We start from the raw sequence: 26,237 nt of genomic DNA on the forward strand, positions 1-26,237 counted from the left end.
GCAGAAACTGATGCAGTTTCAGAGGCCTTCAAAGATCAGGCTCTTTGTATGCCGAGCTACATAACCAATGCTGTTTCTCTGTCACAAACTGGCAAACTGGAAGTCAAATCAATGTTGAGCTGCAGAAATGTCTCTCTTTAGGAGTTCCAAGGTTTTTTCCACTGCTTATGGTTGGGGTTCACCCTGTGCATGATTGTATGCATGTCAGTCCTGTACTGTCCTCATTGAGCATGAGATGTGGTTGGGTTGTCTATCAACATCATTCACTGTATGTTTGTGCTCTGTTTCATGTTATGGTCAATTGGTTGTGTCTTTACTGATAATGCAAAACAGTGGAATACTCAAGGAGGATTCTTTGAAAGATCTTAATTGATATGTTCAGATATCATCGATGTCTTCAAGTGTCTGGACACGCCACATTTCCCTCAAAGACACAATAGGTTTTAATCTTAGTACTTTTCCTGCAGCAAACACAAACAACTCGCTGTTGGAGGACATAAACCCTGATGTTTTGGGCCGTTCAGGCTTCTCTTCCATTGAGGACCAGTTCTATGGTAAAATGGCATGAATCCAGTCTTATCTGCACCCAGCGCAAAGCTAGCCCTGGCCACGCTGACACACGCTAGCTTCCATCGCCATCATTTCCGCCCAGACTGCATGAGTTGGCCATGTTGGATGTAAAATACGTCTTGTTTTGATCAAAACACTGGTCGACCATCACTAAGAATTCGACCAAAGGCTTCAGTTCAGCCGAGTCTTTGGAAAATACTTTCCTTTTTTGGAAAGTATGACGTCTGAGGGTCATTAGCTTATTTTTAAGAACCTTATTTTTGGCGTGTTTCTCACCAAGCTTTGCACTTTCTCTTACCACATGTTAAGAAATAAAGTGTTCTATAATAGCCCTGCCGCCGTGTAATGAACTTGACGTTTTGTTTGGAGGGCGGCTCAAATGTTATTTTAATCTATTTTCCTGGGTAGGTTCCACATGCTTCTGGCTTGATTGCAAGTATTGACTTAAGAAGAACAATAATCTTCACAGGCTAGTGCATCACTGTGGAGGTGCCAGTGTTTAGAGTACCCATCATGCAATCAGGAGAGCATGGCATCAGCTTTTCATCAGCTACAGGAATTCAATATTTTCTTTTGGTTACAGATTTGTGTTTGTATGAACTAGACTTAGTGGACTAATATTTTTGCATGAGTAGACAGGTCACAGTGCAAAGGCAGAAAGTCAGCAGTCAATATTGATTGTGTTTGGTGGCTTGTCACTTGATCATGCAGTCACCTATGATCAAGCTTCACTGCATGTTCTGTACCCTGTGAAACAATTGTAATCTTGATCTATGCTGGTTCCATGTGGCTAGAAAAATGCAATGTTTTAAGATTACGTAGAACACTGTCATTGCAGAGAAATATCTATTCTTACTCCGATTTCAGTAGACTCCCAGTTTTATAAATGTACAACATATGCTATCCTGAATGACAGCATGAAAAAAGTTTGGGAAAGCTTTTCTTTTTAAGTAGAACCATGTTTTCTAGAAACTGTAGAGTTGGATAAAGCAGTGCTAACTGCAAACTGGCAGTATTTCAAACATGGATATTTACATGTAATTGATGGAAAGTAATGGACCCATATTGTTTTATATTACCAGCTAAAATGTTTCAGAGCTACACCAGCTTTTATGTACTGGGGCTTTGCATTTAGCATATTTTCTTATGGATTAGGAACAATTCCTTGATTGTGAAGAATTTGGCCTCAATGCAACAGAGCGCTAATTGGCAACAGGTTAAGCATTTCGTTCTGGGTAACTTTCAGAACATGTGTAAAACCTCAAGGAATTACAAAGGATTGTTCATGTTTTAAGGTTCATTGGGCGTAGGGTATGGAGTTTTACCATCCGTTTATTTATACAGTCCATATAGAGTTCCTCTCAGGCATAAAGATGCCAAAATAATTTTCCACAGCTCATGGTCATAAGTATGATGTGCTATCTAGAGCCTAAAAGGGTTCTTCTGCTGTCCTCATAGGAGAACCCTTTTTGGATCCAGGTGTAACCCTATTGGGTTCCATGTAGAACCCTTTACACAAAGGGTTCTACATGAAACTCAAAAGGGTTCTAAATGGAACTCAAAAGAGTTCTACCTGGAAGCAAAAATAGTTCTCCTATGGGGACAGCAGAAGAACCCTTTTTCGAACGCTTTTCTCTAACAGTGTATGACAGATGGCGCATGTCAGATACGTGATGAAATCCTGCTGTAGGATTTTCTCTAGATATTGCCGATTGTGTCAACAATGGTCGAGGTATTTGGGGTTATTCTACAAGTAGTGGTGAAAGAGTGTTCCACTGTTTTTCATTTAAGATGACTTCTTCAAGGCAAATAATACCATCAGAGAAACAAAGGAATGGTTCTCGCAGAAATTGTAATGTTTAGTGATTATGTGACTGACTGTTTCCTTTGATTTCTATTTTTCAGGATCTCGTCTGTCCATTCCTGTCAACAAAAAGACCAACCTGGTTGGCAAACCTGGTGATATGAGTAAGGTTTAGTTGGTTGTAATAATAACAACACATAATTGAACATTGAGCAGTTTTCTATACATCATCCACTGCCTGAAATGGGGTGAAAGAGTATTTTGTCATCATGAAGTTTGTCATTTGGCTGAGCTTATGTTTACAACCTTGAAAGGCACTTTTCCTCTAAGCAAATATAGAAATATTGAAAGCCAAGAATAACTACAAACTTTTTTTTTGTAAACAATGTGCTTTGCCAAAACTCTGTTCTCTACAGACAAGCTGAATGTCTTGAAGCAAACGGACAAGGCCTCCATTTTGAAGAAGTTTCCATCAGTGACGGCTAAACCTGCCAAGCAAGACCGCAGACACACAGCAACGACTGCACCATCAGTCAACGGTATAACTGATCACAATTCAGACCTAAATTATGTCCTAAGAAGACCTACATTACTGGTGCCCCATGTAAGGAAATCCTAAAATGTGTTTTGTGGAGCTCTAAAGCATATCCTTGTCCTTTCTCATCCTCTCACAGACATCTGGTTTGAAACCTGGGAGAACTCCTCATTATTCAGCTCCCTACCAGCCTCTGACGTGGACGCATTGGGAAAGAAACGTTTTGTTGGTAAGTAAAAAACCCTTCTTGTAACTATCATGTACTTCTATTGTCCCTGGCAGAAAATACAAAGTTACTAAATGGTCGTTTTGAACCAGTACCGCAGGGATCCTTTAAATGTGATCTCTCTTCCCTAAGCACCCCATGTAGTTTACAAGACGGACAAGAAACCAGACGAGCCTTGTTCCATCACCACCTCTCTCAGCTACTTCCCAGAGGAGGAGGGCGGGGAGACAAACGTGACAGCCCCGCCCAAGTCTCCGCCCTCCAACCTCACCGTGGTAACGGTGGAGGGATGCCCCTCCTTCATCATTCTAGACTGGGAAAAGACCGACAACGACACCACAGGTGGGGAGAGTGGGACACTGTTTTTTGGTCCATTAAAATAACATAAAATTGATCAGAAATACAGTGTAGACATAATTAATGTTGTAAATGACTATTGTAGCTGGAAATGGCAGATATTTTAATGGAATATCTACATAGGCGTACAGAGGCCCATTATCAGCAACCATCACGCCTGTGTTCCAATGGCACGTTGTGTTAGCTAATCCAAGTTTATCATTTTAAAAGGCTAATTGATCATTAGAAAACCCTTTTGCAATTATGTTAGCACAGCTGAAAAATGTTGTCCTGATAAATAAAGCAAGAGCAAGAGGACAAGTACATTAGAGTGTCTAGTTTGAGAAGGCCAGCATCCCGGAATCGCCTCTTCACTGTTGACGTTGAGACTGGTGTTTTGCAGGTACCGTTTAATGAAGCTGCCAATTGAGGACTTGTGAGGCGTCTGTTTCTCAAACTAGACACTAATGTACTTGTCCTCTTGCTCATTTGTGCACCGGGGCCTCCCACTCCTCTTTCTATTCTGGTTAGATCCAGTTTGCGCTGTTCTGTGAAGGGAGTAGTACACAGCGTTGTACGAAATCTTCTGTTTCTTGGCAATTTCTCACATGGAATAGCCTTCATTTCTCAGAACAAGAATAGACTGACGAGTTTCAGAAGAAAGTTCTTTGTTTCTGGCCATTTTGAGCCTGTAATCGAACCCACAAATGCTGATGCTCCAGATACTCAACTAGTCTAAAGAAGGCCAGTGTTATTGCTTCTTTAATCAGGACAACAGTTTTCAGCTGTGCTAGCATAATTGCAAAAGTTTTTTTTATGCTCAATTAGCTAATCTAAGTTTATCAATTTACAAGGCTAACACAACGTGCCATTGGAACACAGGAGTGATGGTTGCTGATAATGGGCCTCTGTACGCCTATGTAGATATTCCATTAAAAAATCTGCCATTTCCAGCTACAATAGTCATTTACAACATTAACTATGTCTACACTGTATTTCTGATCAATTTGATGTTCTTTTAATGGACAAAAAAATGTGCTTTTCTTTGAAAAACAAGGACATTTCTAAGTGACCCCAAACTTTTTAACAGTAGTGTACATTGGAAAGTGTGACTCTGAATATTGGGATACTTGGTGAATTCTTGAATTCAACAGTGATTTCCTGGTTGTTGTGTAGAATATGAGGTCATCTCCACGACGAAGGGACCAGATGGTACTCAGGTCTCCATCCTGACCACCAACCAGACTCACACTGCAGTGGAGAACCTCAAACCCGAGAGCAGGTATATAACATAACATCTTTATGCCTGTGTTTCAGATTGATACAACACATTGTATTCTCTCGGTATGCTCTCTCTCAGTCCTCAGACGGTAGCTTTTTTCAGAGCTTTGAAAAAGTATGAAAATGCATGCACTCGCTACCGTAAGTCTGCTAAATAACTAAAAAGTAAATGTTCGTGAAACTCAAACTTTCTGAAAGGCTTTCGTTCATGGAAATAATACAGCATTTTAATTAGTCATTGCATTATTACTACTTTTGTCAGAAGGATTAGCTAGCTAGCTATGTCTGGTTAACATCAGGACCTGCACTTCTCTCTGGCGTAGTTGGAGAAGAAAGGTTCTTCACGTGTGGAGAGCAGAGGAGGGCCGCCACGCTCCCTAGGTTTTTAATGAAGTCTGAATATGGGACTATTTGACATTAAAGAAGTGATAGAATATAAACCAGGGCTTCCTGTGAGCTGAGCCTGCTGAGGCTACTGGCACGTGGTGCACCAATCGCTGTGTCTGAACATCTCATATGGAGGAGACATTAGCGGGAGGGACTCTCTGGCTCTCCTGGCTCTCTGGACTGCACTGTCTGGAGAAGAGATAAATAGGGAGGCAATACTAGAGCCTCATTTTTCCTTGCTGTAACAACAAGGCCGAACAAGAATACACTACGTTTCCATCAAAATACCGTGTCCACTTTAAACGCTGTGAGGATTAGAGGAAAATCAGATTCTGTGGAAATGATTGCTTGCAATTGGAAATGGAGCGGAAATTGGAATCTGGAGCGAGTCGGTTGGATAATCGCTGTGAGACCTTCTGATAGTGACACTTCCTGCTCTTACCTCACAGCTACGAGTTCAAAGTGAAACCCAAGAACGAGCTTGGAGAGGGGCCACCCAGTGAGCCTGTGTCCTTCAACACTGAATCAGGTACAGTATGGGCCACATTGTTTTCCAAGCCAGCACTAATACGCCTCATTAAACGACACAAGAACTTGGTGATTGGTTGTTTCGTTGAATCGCTGACTTACACCATTACCTATTCAGGATCAGTTAAAAGTTCAAGAGACACATCTGGCCTTTGGCGTAGGCCATCTGTTGACTAGGTCAGGCATTTGGCGTTAAACAAACAAACAAGCATCCACTAAAACACGCACGTACAAACGCACTGCCTCGTCAGCCTGCTCCAGTCATGTCTGGCGGTCCACCACTTACCGGTGTAGGGGTCTGTAATTAACTAGCTGTTATTAACCTAATGTTTTCAGCATGGCCCCTCCATTTCCATAACATTGGCTGCTGCCTCTCCATGTAAACTGCCTCCAATCCCAGGAGGGCTGTCCGGCTGCCAGCTCTCCCTCATCCTGCATTGCAGCTCACAACACACTCAATCAAACTCACTAATACAACAGCGTATCATAAATGAATGGCAAGTAGGGAATCAGGTCATTTTTATGTTTCTGGGAGGACCTCACCGCTGGGCCTCATTGGCCCACAGAGGCTTACCCTCTATGTGAGAGATGATGAGGAGTTTGAAAGCAGATGATTTGTCCTGGACTCCTGGAGTTCCACACTACCATATCAGACTGTCTTTTCAGTGCCAAAGTGGACTTAATTACTTGCCGTAGATTTTGTATGGCTTTGCTACAAGACGTGTGGTTTTGTGGTCTTTTATTTAGGAGAATCACCAACTTATTTCAAAATCGTTTCGGAACCATTTGTACAGTCTATTCTGAGAAGAAAGCATTTGAAAGCACCTACTAACTCACATTTCTCTCTCTGCCTTTTTCTCTCCATCTCTCCATCCCTCCGTGCTGCAGCGGACCCACGTGTGAGTGAGAATGTCTCAGGTAAGCCCCTCAGTCTGTGGTCTGTCCTGAGCACTGGTCCCAGGTGACACATTCCACCAGGCTGAATGAATGGATGATCTAATGAAGGTCTGGCCTGGCACAGTGAGAGTCTGTGGAGACTCAGGCCACAGTGCCCCAGTGCAGCAGTACACTGCTCTCCATCCAATATCTATGAGCTCACTTCTTCCACACCCAACTCACAGCCAGACCAAACATTTACACAGCTAAATGAATGGAGACATTTTTATTTTCCCTTTCATTTCATCAGTAGTAAAAGGCTGGGATACACTAAAAAGACAACTCTGATTGGGAATGAAAATATACATTTGGGCTTCTACACCTCTATTTTCTTAATTATTATCTTTGTTTCATGCTTCATGCCTTTGATATTCCACATTCTAATATTCTGTTAACTCTTTCCTGTAGGAAAAGATGCCATCTGGACCCAGTTCCCTTTCAAGACAGACTCATACTCGGAGTGCAATGGCAAGCAGTACGTGAAGAGGACCTGGTACCGCAAGTTTGTGGGCATCCAGCTCTGCAACTCCCTCCGATACAAGATATATCTGAGTGATTCTCTCAACGGTCAGTTCTGCTTCCGGCGCTCAGTGTCTATAGTACAGTACAGAACAGTACTGTAGCTCAGTTTCAATTGACATCCCTTTTGACAACTTTTTCCCCTAATAACTTTACAGGTAAATTTTACAACATTGGGGACCAGACTGGCCATGGCGAGGACCACTGTCAGTTTGTAGACTCGTTCCTCGATGGAAGGACAGGAAACCAAGTCAGAGCTGACCAGCTGCCAGCAAGAGAAGGTACAAGCTACAGCACTGACAGATTTATCTTTGAACTGTTGAAATGCGAACCTGTTAAGAATATGCTTAATATCCATGCCTGAACACAACTACATTTTCACAATGTCTAAAACGACTCAAAGTTCAGCCTCTCACTTCATTTTGTCTGTCACATACAGGGTATTACAGGGCTATGAGACAAGAGCCTGTCAACTTTGGTCAGATAGGAGGGAACTCTCACGTCACCTACGTGTCATGGTATGAGTGTGGAACAGCCATTCCTGGCAAATGGTAGGACCCCCCCAAAGCTGTCTGTGGAGAAGCCCGAAGGATATACAGTACATATCAAACCGGCTGGGAAGGTGGCAAGAGGGGTCCTTCTACGCATCCAATCAGTCTCTGGATGCTACATATCCCCCATCCATCCGCCTCCGAACACCAGCCATGTAAAAACGTGTACAGGATCTCCGTGTCAGGTTAATATAATGTCCATATGTAATAGCCTTATCTTATTTATCAAACATGGCAAAAAGGAAAACGGATAAAAAGAGCATAGTATGAGATAGATGGAGAAACTTCTAACTAACAGAGTGAGGTAACAAACATACAGCAGATAACTTTTTTTTTTATAATGGGAAGCTGGCTCCCTGAAACTTATTTTGATAACGTGTATAATATTATTTATCAAAGTGTTTGATGCCATGTTCATAGTTCCAGGAAATGGGTTATAATGCAATGCTTTTGCTGTACAGTCCGAGTTGTAGAGTTTCAGACAACCTGCCGGAATTTCATGGTTTCATTCAGTGACCGATTCATGGTGCAAGAATTGTTCCATAAATTGGTCAGTCTTAGGGCTCTATTCAATCCGTATCGCTGAAGCTCAGCGTTGTGGCGCGATTGAAATGATTTAAAGGCAATATTCCCGAGTTAGCGGAGACTGCATTCATGGTAAACGCTGCATATGTCAGCTCAATGGGAAAATACCTTTACATTTCCATCACGCAATCTTGAACGCTTCAGCGAAACAAATTGAATCCAGCCCTAGTTCAATATACACCTTCAGAGAAGATAATGCTGTATATATTAACATGAAGTCCACTCTCACACATATCCACTAACCAGTGGAGGCTGCTGAGGGGAGGACGGCTCATAATAATGGCTGGAACGGAGTAAATGGAATGGCATTAAACATATGGAAACCATGTATTTGTTGTATTTGATAACATTCCACTAATTCCGCTCCAGTCATTACCACGAGCCCGTCCTCCCCAATTAAGGTGCCACCAACCTCCTGCACCAGTAAAGTTCATTGTATGAATGTTGACCGAGCAATGACACATGGTGCACCTGCATCTTCCCCTCACAGTCACCTAAAACCAAAAACAAGCATTGGAAAATAAGCACACACGCAAAACACACAGAGGACGTCTTGTACCAAACCAATATTTCTCCTTCATTAGCCCTGATATATGGGGTGGCTATGCATGGGAGGTCTTTACACTTGCAATTTGCACAGCATAAATGTATTTATATGTATATGGAGAGAAAGTATTTTTTCAACTAACTTTTTCAAAAGACACGTCACTTAAAGCGAACGTTCATACTTCAGTGTTCCACTGGCAACATTTTACAACCTCTGATACAACACGTTGTATATATCTTGTTGGAAAATAAGAGGGATATCTTATCTTCTTAGTAGCCTTGATAAATGGTCCTGAGAGGAGTCCTGTTGAATGATTTCTTAGTTTTGTACAAAAATACACTTTTGGCTCAATGCGCTTGCAGATCAGTGTTTTTATACTTATTTTTCATGGAAAATGTTTGTCATATGGAACTGTACTCTTGTTTTTTTAAAACATACTTTAATTCCTGTATCTATTTTCAATAATAAAAACAGAAGTTCTGTTCCTTTTTTATAAAAAAAAATATGTCCTTGCCATTTTTCGCTTTGGGTAGCTGGAGGGATAGTGTTTTCCAGTTGAAGGAGCGTACAGGTGGAACTTGAAAAATAAACTGCCTTCCTTAACTGGGCTGCTCTGTTTCATCCATAGAATTTCTATTAGGTAGAAAAGAAAATGTAGTGTTTTTTATGGTCTGTCTATGTTGACATGAGATGTTGACCACCACTGAGCCGATCCCCTTACAGCTCATACATCCTGGTGTACTTTCCCCATGTCAGAGTAGAACCACATCGCCAATTAGAAAAATCAACAGACATCCATGGATTACCACACTTTTCCAGAGAGAGCCCAACGAACGCCAAATTCAACACAGGGACATTCTTCGAAATCGCAGGGGCAAGGGGAAGAAAGGTTCTCAATGTCTGTATTAGCTTTCCAAGAGAAAGTTATAGTCTGGGCATAACAGCTAATGTCACATCAAGGTGGGCAGTAGTCTGATCCCAGGAACCTGACTGCATCTCCCACAGCTGACCTACATAAGCTTTAAGAAGCAGTCTTTCAGAAGGAAGTTCAAGTTATGTCACTCTCATACAAAACCAGCAGGCTAAATACTGCTAAAATAACCACTTCATACAAAACCGACAGGTTAAATACTGCTAAACTAACCACTTCATACAAAACCAACAGGCCAAATACTGCTAAACTAACCACTTCAAACAAAACCAACAGGTTAAATACTGCTAAAATAAACACTTCATACAAAACAAACAGGCTAAATACTGCTAAACTAACCACTTTGTACAAAACCAACAGGCTAAATACTGCTAAACTAACCACTTCACCCTTGTTGCTTTAGTAATAATAACAGTGCTCTATATTAAGAAGGATGGTGTCCCCAGTTCAGAAGGATGGTGTCTCCTTGCTGTCCCCAGTTCACCTGGCCGTGCTGCTGCTCCAGTTCCAACTGTTCTGCCTGCAGCTATGGAACCTTGACCTGTTCACCGGACGTGCTACCTGTCCCAGACCTGCTGTCCCAGACCTGCTGGAACCCTGACCTGTTCACCGAACGTGCTACCTGTCCCAGACCTGCTGTTTTCAACTCTCTAGAAACAGCAGGAGCGGTAGAGATACTCTCAAAGATCGGCTATGAAAAAGCCAACTGACACTTAGTCTTGTGTTACTGACTTGTTGCACCCTCGACAACTACTATGATTATTATTATTTGACCATGCTGGTCATTTATGAACATTTGAACATCTTGGCCATGTGCTGTTATAATCTCCACCCGGCACAGCCAGAAGAGGACTGGCCACCCCTCATAGCCTGGTTCCTCTCTAGGTTTCTTCCTTGGTTTTGGCCTTTCTAGTGAGTTTTTCCTAGCCACCGTGCTTCTACACCTGCATTGCTTGCTGTTTGGGGTTTTAGGCTGGGTTTCTGTACAGCACTTTGAGATATCAGCTGATGTAAGAAGGGCTATATAAATACATTTGATTTGATTTGATTTGGACCAGTTTGTGCAGGCAATGAGACATTACCAGCTGAACGTTTTTTTTTACAATAAGATTTGCAGAATGATAAAGATAAGCTTCAGCTAACCAGTGCCATCAGGGACACTGCCAAGCTTGGTGCCAAGCTGATCCATGGGGAACAACTCAGCGGTAGGAGTTACAGAATGGGAATGTTATACGGAAATAGGATCTTCATTTGAGACAGTTTGCTACAGCAGGAAAATAATCCTGCAGCAACAGGACATGTGATTTATTATGTGGATTATAATTAATGGGAATTTTTATAGGTGTTGATCATTTTTTGTATGGGAAAATCAAACCTGATATTTCAAAGTGGATATTGCAAACTTCAAAAGTCATTTTTAAACCACAAATACACTACAAATAGCTTACGGTACATTCGGAAAGTATTCAGACCCCTTGAGTTTTTCCACATTTTGTTATGTTACAGCCTTATTGTAAAATGTTTTAAATTGTGTTTTTTCCTCATCAATCTACACACACAATACCCCATAATTGTCACGACTTCCGCCGAAGTCGGTCCCGCTCCTTGTTCGGGCGGTGTTCGGCGGTCGACGTCACCGATCTTCTAGCCATCGCTGATCCATTTTTCATTTTCAATTGATTTTGTCTTGTCTTCCTTCACACCTGGTTCCAATCCCATCAATTACATGTTGTGTATTTAACCCTCTGTTCCCCTTCATGTCCTTGTCGGTGATTGTTTGTTTGTATGTGATGTGCAAGTTATGTTCTGGTACGCGACGGGTTTTGTACCCACTTTTATTATTTTGTATATTTTGGTTTTCTGAGTTTTGTGAGGACTTATTAAATGACTCCGTTTACACCAAGTTCTTTCTCCTGCGCCTGACTTCCCTGTATCCAGCACTACAATAATGACATTTTTGCTAAGAAAAAATATTTTAAAAAATTCAAAAAATTATTCAGACCCTTTACTCAGTACTTTGTTGAAACACCTTTGGCAGCGATTACAGCCTCAAGTCTTCTTGGGTATGACGTTACAAGCTTGGCACACCTGTATTTGGGGAGTTTATCTGATTCTTCTCTGCAGATCCTCTTCAGCTCTGTCAGGTTGGATGGGGAGCGTTACTGCACAGCTATTTTCAGGTTTGATCGGGTTCAAGTCTAGGCTCTGGCTGGGCCACTCAAGTACATTCAGAGACTTGTCCCGAAGCCACTCCTGGATTGTCTTGGCTGTGTGCTTAAGGCCGTTGTCCTGTTGGAAGGTGAACCTTTGCCCCAGTCTGAGGTCCTGAGCGCTCTGGAGCAGGTTTTCATCAAGGATCTCTCTGTACTTTGCTCTGTTCATTTTCTCCTCAATTCTGACAAGTCTCCCTCTCCCTGCCACTGAAAAATATCCCCACAGCATGATGCTGCCACCACCATGCTTCACCGTAGGGATGGTGCCAGGTTTCTGCCAGACGTGACACTTGGCATTCAGGCCAAAGAGTTCAATCTTGGTTCCATCAGACCAGATAATCTTGTTTCTCATGGTCTGAGTCCTTTAGGTGCCCAAGCAGGCCGTCATATGCATTTTACTGAGGAGTGGCTTCCGTCTGGCCACTCTACCATAAAGGCCTGATTGGTGGAGTGGTGGAGTGCTGCAAAGATGGTTGTCCTTCTGGAAGATTCTCCCATCTTCACAGAGGTACTCTGGAGCTCTGCCAGAGTGACCATCGGGTTCTTGGTCACCTCCCTGACTAAGGCCCTTCTCCCCCAATTGCTCAGTTTGGCCGGGTGGCCAGCTCTTGGTGGTTCCAGACTTCTTTTATTTAAGAATGATTGGAGGCCACTGTGTTCTTGGGGACCTTCAATGCTACAGACATTTTTTGGTACCCTTCCCCAGATCTATACCTGGACACAATCCTGTCTCGGAGCTCTCTGACAATTCCTTAGACATCATGGCTTGGTTTTTGCTGTGATATGCAATGTCAACTGTGGGACCTTAAATAGACAGGTGTGTGCCTTTCCAAATCATGTCCAGTCATTTGAATTTACCACAGGGGGACTCCAATCAAGTTGTAGAAACATCATAAGGATGATCAATGGAAACCAGATGCACCTGAGCTCAATTTCAAGTCTCATAGCAAAGGGTCTGAATACTTATGTAAATAAGGTAATTCTAAAAATTCAAAAAAACTGTTCTTTCTTTGTCATTATGGGGTATTGTGTGTAGATTGATGAGGATTTTTTAAAATGTAATACATTTTAGGATAAGACTGTAACGTAACAATGTGTAAAAAGTCAAGGGGTCTGAATACTTTTCGAATGCACTGTAACAGTACATAGGGGCTTCTGTCCAAGCATGCTGGCTAGACAGACTACATATACTATACTCTCTGCTGACATTGTTGTAAGTGACTGTGTCTCACTACACCACTACACCGCTCACCCACACCGCTTTACACAAGGGAACCACAAATCCCACGCAGCTGTTTCAACCGCAGGGCATTCACTGTATAGAGGAACAGTTTCACAGTATGGCCTTTATAGCTAGCTGGTTTCCCATGTTAACCGGGGTAGAACTGCAGGGCTTGGCTGTTAATCAAATATACTGTACTAATTAATGATCACAAGCAGAATTCAGCCTCAACAGTTGATAAATAAGCTCTGTGGAGTGTAAGGCCAAAATGCCAGTGGTGGAATCATTATGCAGGGACATTACATCCTTGGGTGGTGATTTCTTATAATTTCAGGCATTAGGCAATGCATGTGTTAAACTGTAGGGATTCTGTTTAGTTTAGGAGTTAGACTTAAGGTTAAGACTTAAGGCATAGGGGCCAGTCATTTGGGATTGAATCCTAACAAAAATATTGATAAAGCCTCTTTCACACAACATTGTGAAGCCCAAAGTGAATACAGAGACAGAAATATAGAAGCATGTCAAAACAACTAAGTGTAGTAGAAAAACAACAGAGCACGATAACAGATGTCTGTATGTGTTGTACTGAAATCAGTTCTCAAATCATGGAAATGTGCACCAGACGCCAGTCCACAGATCTCCATTCAACGGTCAGTCAACCACTGTCTGACACTGTTATGAAACAAACGTCTCAATCGAAAAACCAAGAAAATCGAAGCGTCCCATTTATATTTGAATTGTATTGAATTGAGTTCTGTGTCTATGGGATATTCCAACTCACAAGCCCTGCATGTAATGTATACAGTCTGCTATTGTTGAGCCGTATGCAGCAAGCTTTTACTATGATGAAACATGAGCACCGGAGAGGAATGTGTCTCCAGTCTCAGAATGAATCAGCATTATAAACACACATACACACACACACACACACACACACACACACACACACACACACACACACACACACACACACACACACACACACACACACACACACACACACACACACACACACACACACACACACACACACACACACACACACACACACACAGCATAAAAACGTGCAATCCATCTGGTCTGACTAGACACAATGGAATGACTGTCATTTTTGGTGTGTGTGCGAGTACATGGGTGCCGACGTGCGTGTGTGTGCTCAGATCTCTGTCAACACTAACAGAGGAAAGGATCGGGGACCACATGAAATGTCACTTACCAGCCTTGGGAAAGTATTTTCATGCGATTATTGGTAGCCTAGTGGTTAGAGTGTTGGGCCAGTAACCGAAAGGTTGCTAGATTGAATCCCTGAACTAACAAGGTAAAAATCTGTCCTTCTGCCCCTGAACAAGGCAGTTAACCCACTGTTCCTAGGCTGTCATTGAAAATAAGATTGTGTTCTTAACTGACTTGCCTAGTTAAATGAAAGAAGAAATGTGTCTGAGAAAATAAAATGAGCTAATCAATGACTTGGACTTGAATGGGATCTGACTGTCAGTAACCAGGAAGTGTTCAGCACTCTGTGAACAGCACATGCTGGTACTGTAACCGATCCTCTAGTTTTCAGGGGATGTGATAAAAGTCCACTTCATGGTTACTGACAGTAAGTACATGGCCCTGGGGAGTTTAGACAGCAGGCCTCTGGGAGGGTCTGTTCTGCAGCCAGCTGGAAATGTTCAGTCTCTTTCTCTAGGGGCGCATCCAAAATGGCACCCTATTCACTATATAGGCCTAGTGCACTACTTTTGACCAGGGTCCATAGGTGGTTCGACCAGGGCCCATAGGTAGTGTACTATATAGGGAGTAGTGTGCCATTTCAGATGCAACCGTAGTGTGTTCTGCAGCCAGCTGGAAGTTCTCTTTCTCTCTCTCTCTCTGAGAAGGCATGTGTGTACTGGGGTCCCTCATCACATCCACATCCAGCTGTCACCATCACATCTCTAGAGCAGGGTTTCTGGGCATGTGAGAGGTGGGTCACAAGTTATGATAATACATCTATAATCACATACTATTTCTTCTTCATCTGGGTCGTTGGAGTACGATTTGGGTCACAGGAGGACAGTACATTTCTCATTTGGGTCTGGAACTGAAAAAGTTGAAGAACCCCTGCTCTAGAGGACTGCTGGCAAAAATACAGTTTGATTGAAGCTGACTTTAGGGGCTTCTCTTCTCTGTGATTTGTCTCAGTAGCAATCACTGTGACTGTTGTGAAATAAGACAGTGTTAAACTCAGTACTGACTGTCGTACCCCTCACCCCAGTCACTCAGCCACAAAGTACATTGTGTGAAGGAGGTTCTGATAGTAAGTAAAAATGTTTATGACAACGCTCTTGTCAAGCAATTAAACAGCATGGATGACATTTGCAGAGGAGTTGTGAAGAATGACCTTTCCCTTTCAAGGACATACATAGCAGAATACACTGAAAAGATGAAAAAAGAGAGCTGTCCAGGCACTCAGTATTGGGTCAACCGAAAACACATGTTGAATGTGTTTGCTTTCTGTTGTCAACTTCCCTCAATGCAAAGGTGAGACGCTTTGCACCAGATGTATAAAAGCATGTCCCCAGTGTCCCCCCTATAATCACTACCAACATGGGTTGTGTTAAAACCAAAGCACTCCTAAAATGGAAAGACATAAAACTGTTTTACTAGCATTACAAATACGGGGTAAAGCTTGTGTGGTCCATTTTCTGTTTTAATGTTATGAGCTACAACGCTTCACGTCAGTACAAGATAGACAGAGGCCCATAACCAACCTGAATGACGGAGCAACACGTTAGCACAGTCCTGCAGTGGACAGACGAGGGCTGTGAAAACAATCACAACACTAATCTCTATGCAGGGATCCCATGCTTGTATGAGGTAGTCATCACAGAGCAATACCACATTAATCTCCATGCCCCTCTTCACTGTCATCCACCTTCCCCGGAGCCAAGCACCCTTCATCCTCCGCTCTCCTTCCATCCCTCCATCCTCCTTCCATCTCTCCATTCATCTCTCAAAAAAAATATTTTTCCTTATACAGGGAATCCCTGCCCAGATAGGATTAGGGAATTTCCCTTGGACCACAACTCATCTATCAAGGAAGCCCTTGAGAGAAACATGACAGGGAGAAAGAAAAACGGAGGGGGTGAGAGTCCTAATCCGACGCAGTGTTTTCCTTTTACACACTCCATTCCCCTCAGCTGGGATGCTCTCACACACACATACGTACGCGAGCGCACACACACACACACACACACACACACACACACACACACACACACACACACACACACACACACACACACACACACACACACACACACACACACACACACACACACACACACACTTATTTTCAACACAAAACTGTTTTCCTACAAACAAGCCAGCCTGTGAAGTTCAGAGAACAAAAGCTCAGCGGTCTTAATGGAGAATTGATGTTGAAAAAATGTGGGACATTCCAACTGTACTGACTAATGACCACAAGTTTATGGTCCTGAACCTCTTTAATGACCACCATTAATTAAAGAGGATTAGAAAGTGTGAGGAAAACAGAGGGGAGGGCTAAAACGACAGGGAATCGATGGAGAGAGAGCAAACACCATTATAAATACAACCCATATTCATGTTTATTTATTTTCCATTTTGTACTTTAACTATTTGCACATCGTTACAACACTGTAAATAGACATAATGGCATTTGAAATGTCTCTATTCTTTTGGAACTTGTGTGAGTGTAATATTTACTGTTCACTTTTGTTTATTTCACTTTTGTTTATCCATTTCACTTGATTTGGCAATGTAAACATATGTTTCCCATGTCCATAAAGCCCTTTGAATTGAACTGAGAGAGAGAAAAACAGACAGAGAGAGAGAGAGAAAAAAACAGACAGAGAGAGAGAGAAAAACAGACAGAGAGAGAAACAGAGCGAGAGCAACAGAGAAAGAGAGAGAAATAGAGAGAGAAAGAGATACAGAGAGAGAGCGAGAGAGAGAGCGAGAGAGAGCAAGAGAGAGAGCGAGAGAGAGCAAGAGAGAGACAAAGACAGAGAGAGACAGAGACAGATAGAGCAACAAGGGGCATTTCTAGAGAAAGCGAGAGAAGAGGGTGGTGCTGAGACAGACTGGTACAGAGAAGCCATAGTCTCCATGATGATAAATGAGAGAATGTGTTATGCCAGAGGTGGGCAGAGCATTACTACATCACAGAGAGTGTGAGAAAATTCCAGACAACATGGAAACTGTTGTGCATCCAGGACTAAAACGTTTTGGCCGAGTATTGCCATTTTAAACTCCTAATGTGCACATCAAATCACTGGCATGTCAAAGTAGGGCATGAACCTAAAAATAAAACACAGTAAAACAATGAGCAAAAGCAGTAGAAACGGTTAACAAATGTTTTATTTACCATAAAAAAGAATGCTCTGTTCTCATTTTCTCACGGGGAGTTGAGTTGACTCATATTATGGGTCTAAATAGAGAGACAAAGTGGATTATGGGTGTTTGGCGATAGTGTTACAGTGGCTGAAGTTCAAACTAACATTCTGTTGGTGTTGAGATTATGATTTAGGGCTGAGAAGGTTATTTGAGGCCATAAATAAAATAACAAATACAGATTAGTATTAGTCCCAAATGGCGCCCTATTCCCTACATAGTGCACCACTTTTGCTACTGCACGATATATGGCACTATAGGGATTACGGTGCCATTTGGGACGTAGCCTTAGCCCTAAATCCTCTTGAACCTACCCGTAAGGCCTTGGTTAGTTAGTAGCAGATAGTAGTGATAAAGTGGTAACACTGCGCTGTCTCAACATCTCTGATATAATGAGGTTAGGATTGGTTGGGTGTTCTGATACAATAAGGTTAGGGTTGGTTGGGTGTTCTGATACAATGAGTTTAGGGTTAGATGGGCATCTGATATAATGAGGTTAGGGTTGATTGGGGATCTGTATAATAAGGTTAGGGTTGGTTGGGTATTCTGATACAATGAGGTTAGGGTTGGTTGGGTGTTCTGATACAATAAGGTTAGGGTTGGTTGGGTATTCTGATACAATGAGGTTAGGGTTGATTGGGGATCTGTATAATAAGGTTAGGGTTGGTTGGGTATTCTGATACAATAAGGTTAGGGTTGGTTGGGGATCTGATACAATGACCAAAGTTTAGGGCTAGTTGGGGATTGCACTTCAGAAACAGATGGAAAGTAAAAACAACACAATATAAATACGGTTCTGCCGGAGATTATCCATTGCAACTAAAACCAAATGCATTAGATTCAAGTGTCAAAACACAACAACCATTGGGCTGTTTCATCCAATGACATATCTAACCTCTTTGAGAGACTCTGAAGGCACCATGACCATGCCAACGACCGGACAGTTGAGAAAAAACCTGTAAGTGTGGTTGGCGTGGTCGCCGCACCTCAACGTGACACGTCAAAGGACTCGTTGCCTTGAACTCTGAGTACCTGTAAGGGATCCTGTGTGTGTGTGTTTAAATCCACTTGGCTGACTCTACTACTCCGTGGCCTGTTACCCATCAACTCTGTTACATAACTCAAGACAGGAGTCCAGTTTCCCCAGTCACTCTTGTCAAGGCTCATTGCAATAAGAAGTTCATGTCTTTTCAACAGAAGGACGATAGAGGAGGAATGACAAGAGAGCTTTTCCTTCAATCACTCCTATTATCCAGACACTATCTACCCTTAATAGGTAACTGTACATTCTCCAGCTGTTGATTGAGTTGTGCCAAGAGGTTTTGACAGTACCGAGGACAGACGGACACATTCCATAATACATTCCTTGGGTAACTGTCTGTATGGCCTCAGTCATGAGTGTAAACCCACAGCATTCAAAGCACCTGTTCCCCAGACGTCTCCATTGAAGACACTGCACCTCATCTCTTTCGAAAACATACATTCTCAAATTTGCCACTGCTGTCATGAGTGACTTCTTTTCAAAGAGGCCCAGAGACAAAACAGCTGCCATTTCTTTCATTTCTTCTCTTCCTCCAAAAAAGCATGTAAAAACTAAGAAATACAGTCTGAAACAATCAACTAATTTGTTCCTGAGAGGAATTTCCTGATCGACTCCAGCAAGTCTTTCTTCATCCAGTTTTGATCAGAACATTTTCAGAGTTCGTCTTCCACAGCTGGCTTTCAAATAAGATTGAAATGTATTGTATCAAATTGCTTCCCCACCTGTCCTCCATCCTACTTTAGTCCAACCCTTAGAACAATCAAACCTCTCAACAACTCTGAAAAGTCCCAGCGTGGCTTAAAGGTTGAATTACAGATCTGCTATCTTAGTTTGATCACTCTGTTGTCACAGGAAATGCACATTGTAGTCTTTAAAAGGTTTATAAAAGTTTCTAAATTTTGTACTTTCCACTTTAACATTTCTGACCTGATTTGCCCTAATGATAAAGTATCAACACTTACAAAAATATCCATTAATTATAATCCACATAATAATTCACATTTCCTGTTTCCATTTCCTGAGAAGCAGAGTCAAATTAAGGTAGACCATCTGTACCTGTACAAGAGATGAGCCCAGTAGTATGCATATAATGTATTCCCATAGTAATGATGCTTTACTGTGAGAAACATTTAAACCATTTAACCTGTAGACTCTAGCAGATGGAATAATGTTGCCGAAAGGCTGCACAAATGATCAATCACTCCTACGACCCAGAAACGATCTACCCTCATTAGGCGACTGTAAACTCTCCAGCTGTTGATTGAGTTGTGACAAGAGGTTTTGACAGTACTGAGGACAGACGGAAACATTCCATAATACATTCCTTGGGTAATAATCTGCATAGCCTTGTCAGTGAATGAGCTTGACCTCATTTATTACTGTAAACCCCATTGCATTCAAAACACCTGTTCGCCAAACGTCTCCATTGAAGATAACTCATCTCTTTCGAAAACATACATTCGCAAATTTGCCACTGCTGTCATGAGTGACTTCTTTTCAAAGAGGCCCAGAGACAAAACAGCTGCCATTTCTTTCATTCATTCTCTTCTCTTCCTCCAAAAACACATGTAAAAACTATGAAATACAGTCTGAAACAATTCATTATTTTGTTCCTGAGAGGAATTTCCTGATTGACTCTAGCAACTCTTTCTTCATCCTGTTTTGATCAGAACCTCTCTTCACCTTTAATTTATTTTTCAGAGTTCATCTTACAAAGCTGTCCTTTTAAAAAATATTAAAATGTATTATATAAACTTGCTTCTCCACCTGTTGCTCCATCCTACAGTAGCAACAACTCTGAAAAGTCACTGAGCGGCTTAAAGTTTGAATTACCTGTACAATTGTTCCAAAGGGGTTCTTCAGCTGTCCGCATAGGAGAACCCTTTTTGGTTTTAGGTAGAACACTTTTTGGTTTCAGGTATAACCCTTTTGGGTTCCATGTAGAACCCTCTGTGGAAAGGGTTCTACATGGAACCCAAAAGGGTTCTAACTGGAACGAAAAATTGTTATTTAAAGGGTTCTCCGATGGGAACAGCCAAAGACGCTTTTAGGTTCTAGATACCACCTTTTTTCAAAAAGTGTACAAGAGTTGGGTCCAATAATATTCATATGACGTATTCCCTTAGTAGATATTCTTTACTGTGATAAACATCTAAACCAGGGTTCACCAACCCTGTTCTTGGAGAGCTACCCTCCAGTAGGAATTCACTCCAAACCCAGTTGTAACTAACTTGATGCAGCTGATCAACCAGCTAATTATTAGAATCAGGTGAGCTAGGTAGGGTTGGAGTGAAAACCTACAGAACAGTAGCCCTCCAGGAACATGGTTGGAGAGCCCTGATCCAAACCATTTAACCTGTAGACTCTAGCGGATGGACTCCAACTGATCCGCCAGTAGCCGATGACTAATAGCTGATAAATCAGTTGTGCTGTTTAATATGTCACTAGAAAGAAAAGACAAGAGAAGCAGCACATCCCAGAATGTATTTATTTACATTACATGCTCTAGTAGTGCATGGTCTATCAGTCACCTTATGGAGATCTGAATAGCATACCATCCCTGTGTTCATTTTGGGGAGGGGAGAACGTGTCCTTACTCTGCCTGCACACCATCTGTGCTCTCGTGGAGATTTTCCTTGGAGTTTCAAACAAAAGAAATAACTAAACTAATGGAGCTTCCAAAAGACATCAGTTAATCAACGCTGGACCCAGATCTTCCACCCCCAGAGACTCTCTGTGCCTGCGCTGCCTGAGGTGGACCGCCAACTCACTGTCATGTCCAGGACTTGATTGTTCAAACAGACGAAAAGATCGAGGCGGACAAAAACGTCCAAATATCTGATCGTTTCTACAGAAATGAGAGAGGAGAGGAGGCTCTGCACACCGTGCCAGTGGAGAGGCTGGCTGTCAGGAACGAGGGGGATGAATCCCCAGAAGAATGATTATAATCTGAAATGTTTGGCAGAGCCAGAGACGCTAGATTTATGTTTGACATTACGATTGGACATCCACACAGAGAGTGGGAATGGTTTGTAGAATATTTTGTCTGGTGTAGGTTCCACAGGAGGTTGGTGGCACCTTAATTGTGGAGGTTGGGCTCATGCTAATGACTGGAGCGGATTCAGTGGAATGGTATCAAATAATCCAACACATGGTTTCCAGGTGTTTGATACCATTCCATTAGCTCTGTTCCGGCCATTATTATGAGCAGTTCTCCCCTCAGCAGTCGCCACTGGTAGGTTTCACTGCAGCATGCACTCCAGAGCGTCTCTCGTTTCTTATTACCCATTTCTGAGAACTGGTATTTATTGAGGTCTATTTAAAAAGAGTTTATTTCCAAAACGCTATATCCAACAATTTTTCACATTTGTGTTTTTTTCATCAGAAATGAATGGTTATAGGTATCTTCATGTGTGTGTAAAATATTACTGATCTCATATATTTTCAATGTGTATTAAAAGGGGTATTTAAAGTAACCATTGTTTAGCTGAAATGGAATGTTGGTATCCTGTGTATTTAACATATGAATTGAACACATCATAAATCTAGCCTCATGCTATAATGTTTGGTTAGAGTAAGACATCGTACCAAATGGCACACTATTCCTTACCCTTCACCTCCACTGTGACCGTAGTGTCAATGGCTATTCCTTACCCTTCAGCTCCACTATCAGCTTGGGGTCAATGGCTATTCCTTACCCTTCAGCTCCACTATCAGCTTGGGGTCAATGGCTATTCCTTACCCTTCAGCTCCACTGTGGCCGTAGTGTCAATGGCTATTTCTTACCCTTCAGCTCCACTATCAGCATAGTGTCAATGGCTATTCCTTACCCTTCAGCTCCACTATCAGCATAGTGTCAATGGCTATTCCTTACCCTTCAGCTCCACTATCAGCGTAGTGTCAATGGCTATTCCTTACCCTTCAGCTCCACTATCAGCATAGTGTCAATGGCTATTCCGTTCCCTTCAGCTCCACTATCAGCATAGTGTCAATGGCTATTCCTTACCCTTCAGCTCCACTATCAGCATAGTGTCAATGGCTATTCCTTACCCTTCAGCTCCACTATCAGCATAGTGTCAATGGCTATTCCTTACCCTTCAGCTCCACTATCAGCTTGGTGACAATGGCTATTCCTTACCATTCAGCTCCACTATCAGCGTAGTGTCAATGGCTATTCCTTACCCTTCAGCTCCACTATCAGCATAGTGTCAATGGCTATTCCTTACCCTTCAGCTCCACTATCAGCGTAGTGTCAATGGCTATTCCTTACCCTTCAGCTCCACTATCAGCGTAGTGTCAATGGCTATTTCTTACCCTTCAGCTCCACTATCAGCGTAGTGTCAATGGCTATTCCTTACCCTTCAGCTCCACTATCAGCGTAGTGTCAATGGCTATTCCTTACCCTTCAGCTCCACTATCAGCGTAGTGTCAATCGCTATTCCTTACCCTTCAGCTCCACTATCAGCTTGGTGACAATGGCTATTCCTTACCCTTCAGCTCCACTATCAGCGTAGTGTCAATGGCTATTCCTTACCCTTCAGCTCCACTATCAGCATAGTGTCAATGGCTATTCCTTACCCTTCAGCTCCACTATCAGCGTAGTGTCAATGGCTATTCCTTACCCTTCAGCTCCACTATCAGCGTAGTGTCAATGGCTATTTCTTACCCTTCAGCTCCACTATCAGCGTAGTGTCAATGGCTATTCCTTACCCTTCAGCTCCACTATCAGCGTAGTGTCAATGGCTATTCCTTACCCTTCAGCTCCACTATCAGCGTAGTGTCAATCGCTATTCCTTACCCTTCAGCTCCACTGTGGCCGTAGTGTCAATGGCTATTCCTTACCCTTCAGCTCCACTATCAGCGTAGTGTCAATGGCTATTCCTTACCCTTCAGCTCCACTATCAGCGTAGTGTCAATGGCTATTTCTTACCCTTCAGCTCCACTATCAGCATAGTGTCAATGGCTATTCCTTACCCTTCAGCTCCACTATCAGCTTGGTGACAATGGCTATTCCTATTACTTACCCTTCAGCTCCACTATCAGCTTGGTGTCAATGGCTATTCCTTACCCTTCAGCTCCGCTATCAGCGTAGTGTCAATGGCTATTCCTTACCCTTCAGCTCCACTATCAGCATAGTGTCAATGGCTATTCCTTACCCTTCAGCTCCACTATCAGCTTGGGGTCAATGGCTATTCCTTACCCTTCAGCTCCACTATCAGCTTGGGGTCAATGGCTATTCCTTACCCTTCAGCTCCACTGTGGCCGTAGTGTCAATGGCTATTCCTTACCCTTCAGCTCCACTATCAGCATAGTGTCAATGGCTATTCCTTACCCTTCAGCTCCACTATCAGCATAGTGTCAATGGCTATTCCTTACCCTTCAGCTCCACTATCAGCATAGTGTCAATGGCTATTCCTTACCCTTCAGCTCCACTATCAGCATAGTGTCAATGGCTATTCCTTACCCTTCAGCTCCACTATCAGCTTGGTGACAATAGCTATTCCTTACCCTTCAGCTCCACTATCAGCTTGGTGACAATGGCTATTCCTTACCCTTCAGCTCCACTATCAGCGTAGTGTCAATGGCTATTCCTTACCCTTCAGCTCCACTATCAGCTTGGTGTCAATGGCTATTCCTTACCCTTCAGCTCCACTATCAGCGTAGTGTCAATGGCTGTTCCTTACCCTTCAGCTCCACTATCAGCATAGTGTCAATGGCTATTCCTTACCCTTCAGCTCCACTATCAGCGTAGTGTCAATGGCTATTCCTTACCCTTCAGCTCCACTATCAGCGTAGTGTCAATCGCTATTCCTTACCCTTCAGCTCCACTATCAGCATAGTGTCAATGGCTATTCCTTACCCTTCAGCTCCACTATCAGCATAGTGGCAATGTGACATTCTACCTGCTACACAGAGCTCATTGTTTGAGAGTGGAGAGCAACAGAGGGGAACGGCATCTTTATTCTATTTTCCCTATTATATTGGACCATATTCATCGATTATGCATAAGTACAATAGCTTTGGTCCAGTTTTCGCAAGTACTCATAAATGTTTTGCTATTGCTTGTGCTAAATGATCCTCTAATTACACACGTTTCTTTTGTTTACATTGTGAACATAGTCAATGTAGCTAGCTAGAGTTTCTGCTAGCTAGAAGCTTCTTGACTTCATACTGTAAGGACCGATGCCGGAGATGAGAAGCAGGTACAGGGAGTCAACATTTAATCAGGAAACAGACAAAGACTGTTTTTGTCTGTTTTCTGATTAAATGTACACGGGTACAAAATGACAAACTACAATTAATGCTCTAGCAGGGAACAGAGCGGGGAACCAGACAGATATAGGGGAGGTAATGACAGAGGTGATTGAGTCCAGGTGAGTCCAACAATCGCTGATGTGCGTGACAGGGGAAGGCAGGTGTGGGTAATGATGGTGGCATGTCACGTCCTGGCCAGTATAAGGGTTAATTGGTATTGTAGTTTGGTCAGGACGTGGCAGAGGGTATTTGCTTTATGTGGTTCAGGGTGGTGTTTTGGTAAAAGGGCGTTTGATTTAGTATTTCCGGGTTTTTGGTTTATGATCTATGTTTATGTAATTCTATGTCTAGTCTAGGTAGTCTGTTTTCTATGTAGAGTTAATTGGGGTGGACTTCCAATTGAAGGCAGCTGTGTGGTGTTGCCTTTGATTGGAAGTCCTATATTAGTTGGGTGTGTTTGTCTGTTTAATTGTGGGAGATTGTTCTGAGTTTAGCCTTGTGCCTTGCCAGACTGTCTGTAGTTCGTTTCGTTTTGGAGTGTTCGTTTTGATTTAATAAATGTTCAAAATGAACAACCGCATGCCTGCTGCGTTTTGGTCCTCCTTCACCGACGACAACCGTGACATGGCAGGAGTGCGTAATGTTGGGGAGCCTGGCGCCTGAGAGCGGGAGCAGGCGTGACACATACAACTTAGTAAAATAACCAGTGGTGTCTAGTCCAGGCCATATGCAACCAAAATCGACTTTATTTCTCATTATTTTAATTCACAAGATAAAATTAACAGGTGCGTCAGCCATCAAGAATTGAACCTTGGCAATTCTTGAGCTTAGACGCTGCCATTGGAAGTGACGCAGTGCGTGCGCAACACAGGCAGTATAGCAGCTTTCATTTATTTTAAAGGAAGCATTCCCTCAATGGCAGATGGCTGATGGCAATGCCGGATGCCCGATGGCTGTACTGTAGTAAGGCTGTTATATAGTGCCCTGCTTTTGACCAGAGCCCATATTACTGTGTCGATACATTTTTGAACGTCTTTTTTTTAATATTGATGTCACAAATGTATCATTCGTACCATTTTTTATTAAAAATATTATTATTTTCACACCCTGCAGTGCTAGTTTTTTCTCTGAGTGAGGCAGATATATCTAGTTTTGCAACAAAATGTGATTGTTTGTCTCTCTGAAATGAAACTACCTAGTGATAGGATTCAAACAAATACATGTCTGTCATTTACCAACCATATGCCATGATTAGATTGGGGGAAAAAAACACACCTGTCACGCTCTGACCTAGGAGAGCTGTGTTTTCTCTGTTTAGCAAGGCCAGGGTGTGATAGAATGCCCACCCACCTA

The 26,237-nt window shown here is 42.5% G+C and overlaps 1 protein-coding gene across 20 annotated transcripts in view; it reads left to right on the top strand.

Moving 5' to 3' along the window:
• The window catches only part of LOC115179155 (target of Nesh-SH3), a 35,699-nt gene extending 26,291 nt beyond the window's left edge, over window positions 1–9,408 (top strand). For 13 of the 20 annotated variants that reach the window (XM_029740464.1, XM_029740468.1, XM_029740469.1 and 10 more), the window contains 11 exons: window positions 468–554; window positions 2,476–2,538; window positions 2,791–2,913; window positions 3,049–3,138; window positions 3,268–3,477; window positions 4,648–4,753; window positions 5,589–5,668; window positions 6,556–6,585; window positions 7,012–7,170; window positions 7,281–7,403; window positions 7,562–9,408. In XM_029740464.1, the coding sequence (XP_029596324.1) occupies window positions 468–554; window positions 2,476–2,538; window positions 2,791–2,913; window positions 3,049–3,138; window positions 3,268–3,477; window positions 4,648–4,753; window positions 5,589–5,668; window positions 6,556–6,585; window positions 7,012–7,170; window positions 7,281–7,403; window positions 7,562–7,677 (1,187 nt within the window). In that variant the 3' untranslated portion in view covers window positions 7,678–9,408. The remainder of the gene's footprint in view (window positions 1–467; window positions 555–2,475; window positions 2,539–2,790; window positions 2,914–3,048; window positions 3,139–3,267; window positions 3,478–4,647; window positions 4,754–5,588; window positions 5,669–6,555; window positions 6,586–7,011; window positions 7,171–7,280; window positions 7,404–7,561) is intronic. The other 7 variants (XM_029740467.1, XM_029740477.1, XM_029740479.1 and 4 more) reach the window with 1 other exon arrangement.
• The last annotated feature ends 16,829 nt before the right edge of the window (window positions 9,409–26,237 follow it).

The sequence above is a fragment of the Salmo trutta genome, chromosome 39 (assembly GCF_901001165.1).
Source record: "Salmo trutta chromosome 39, fSalTru1.1, whole genome shotgun sequence".
Classification (NCBI taxonomy): Eukaryota; Metazoa; Chordata; class Actinopteri; order Salmoniformes; family Salmonidae; genus Salmo; species Salmo trutta.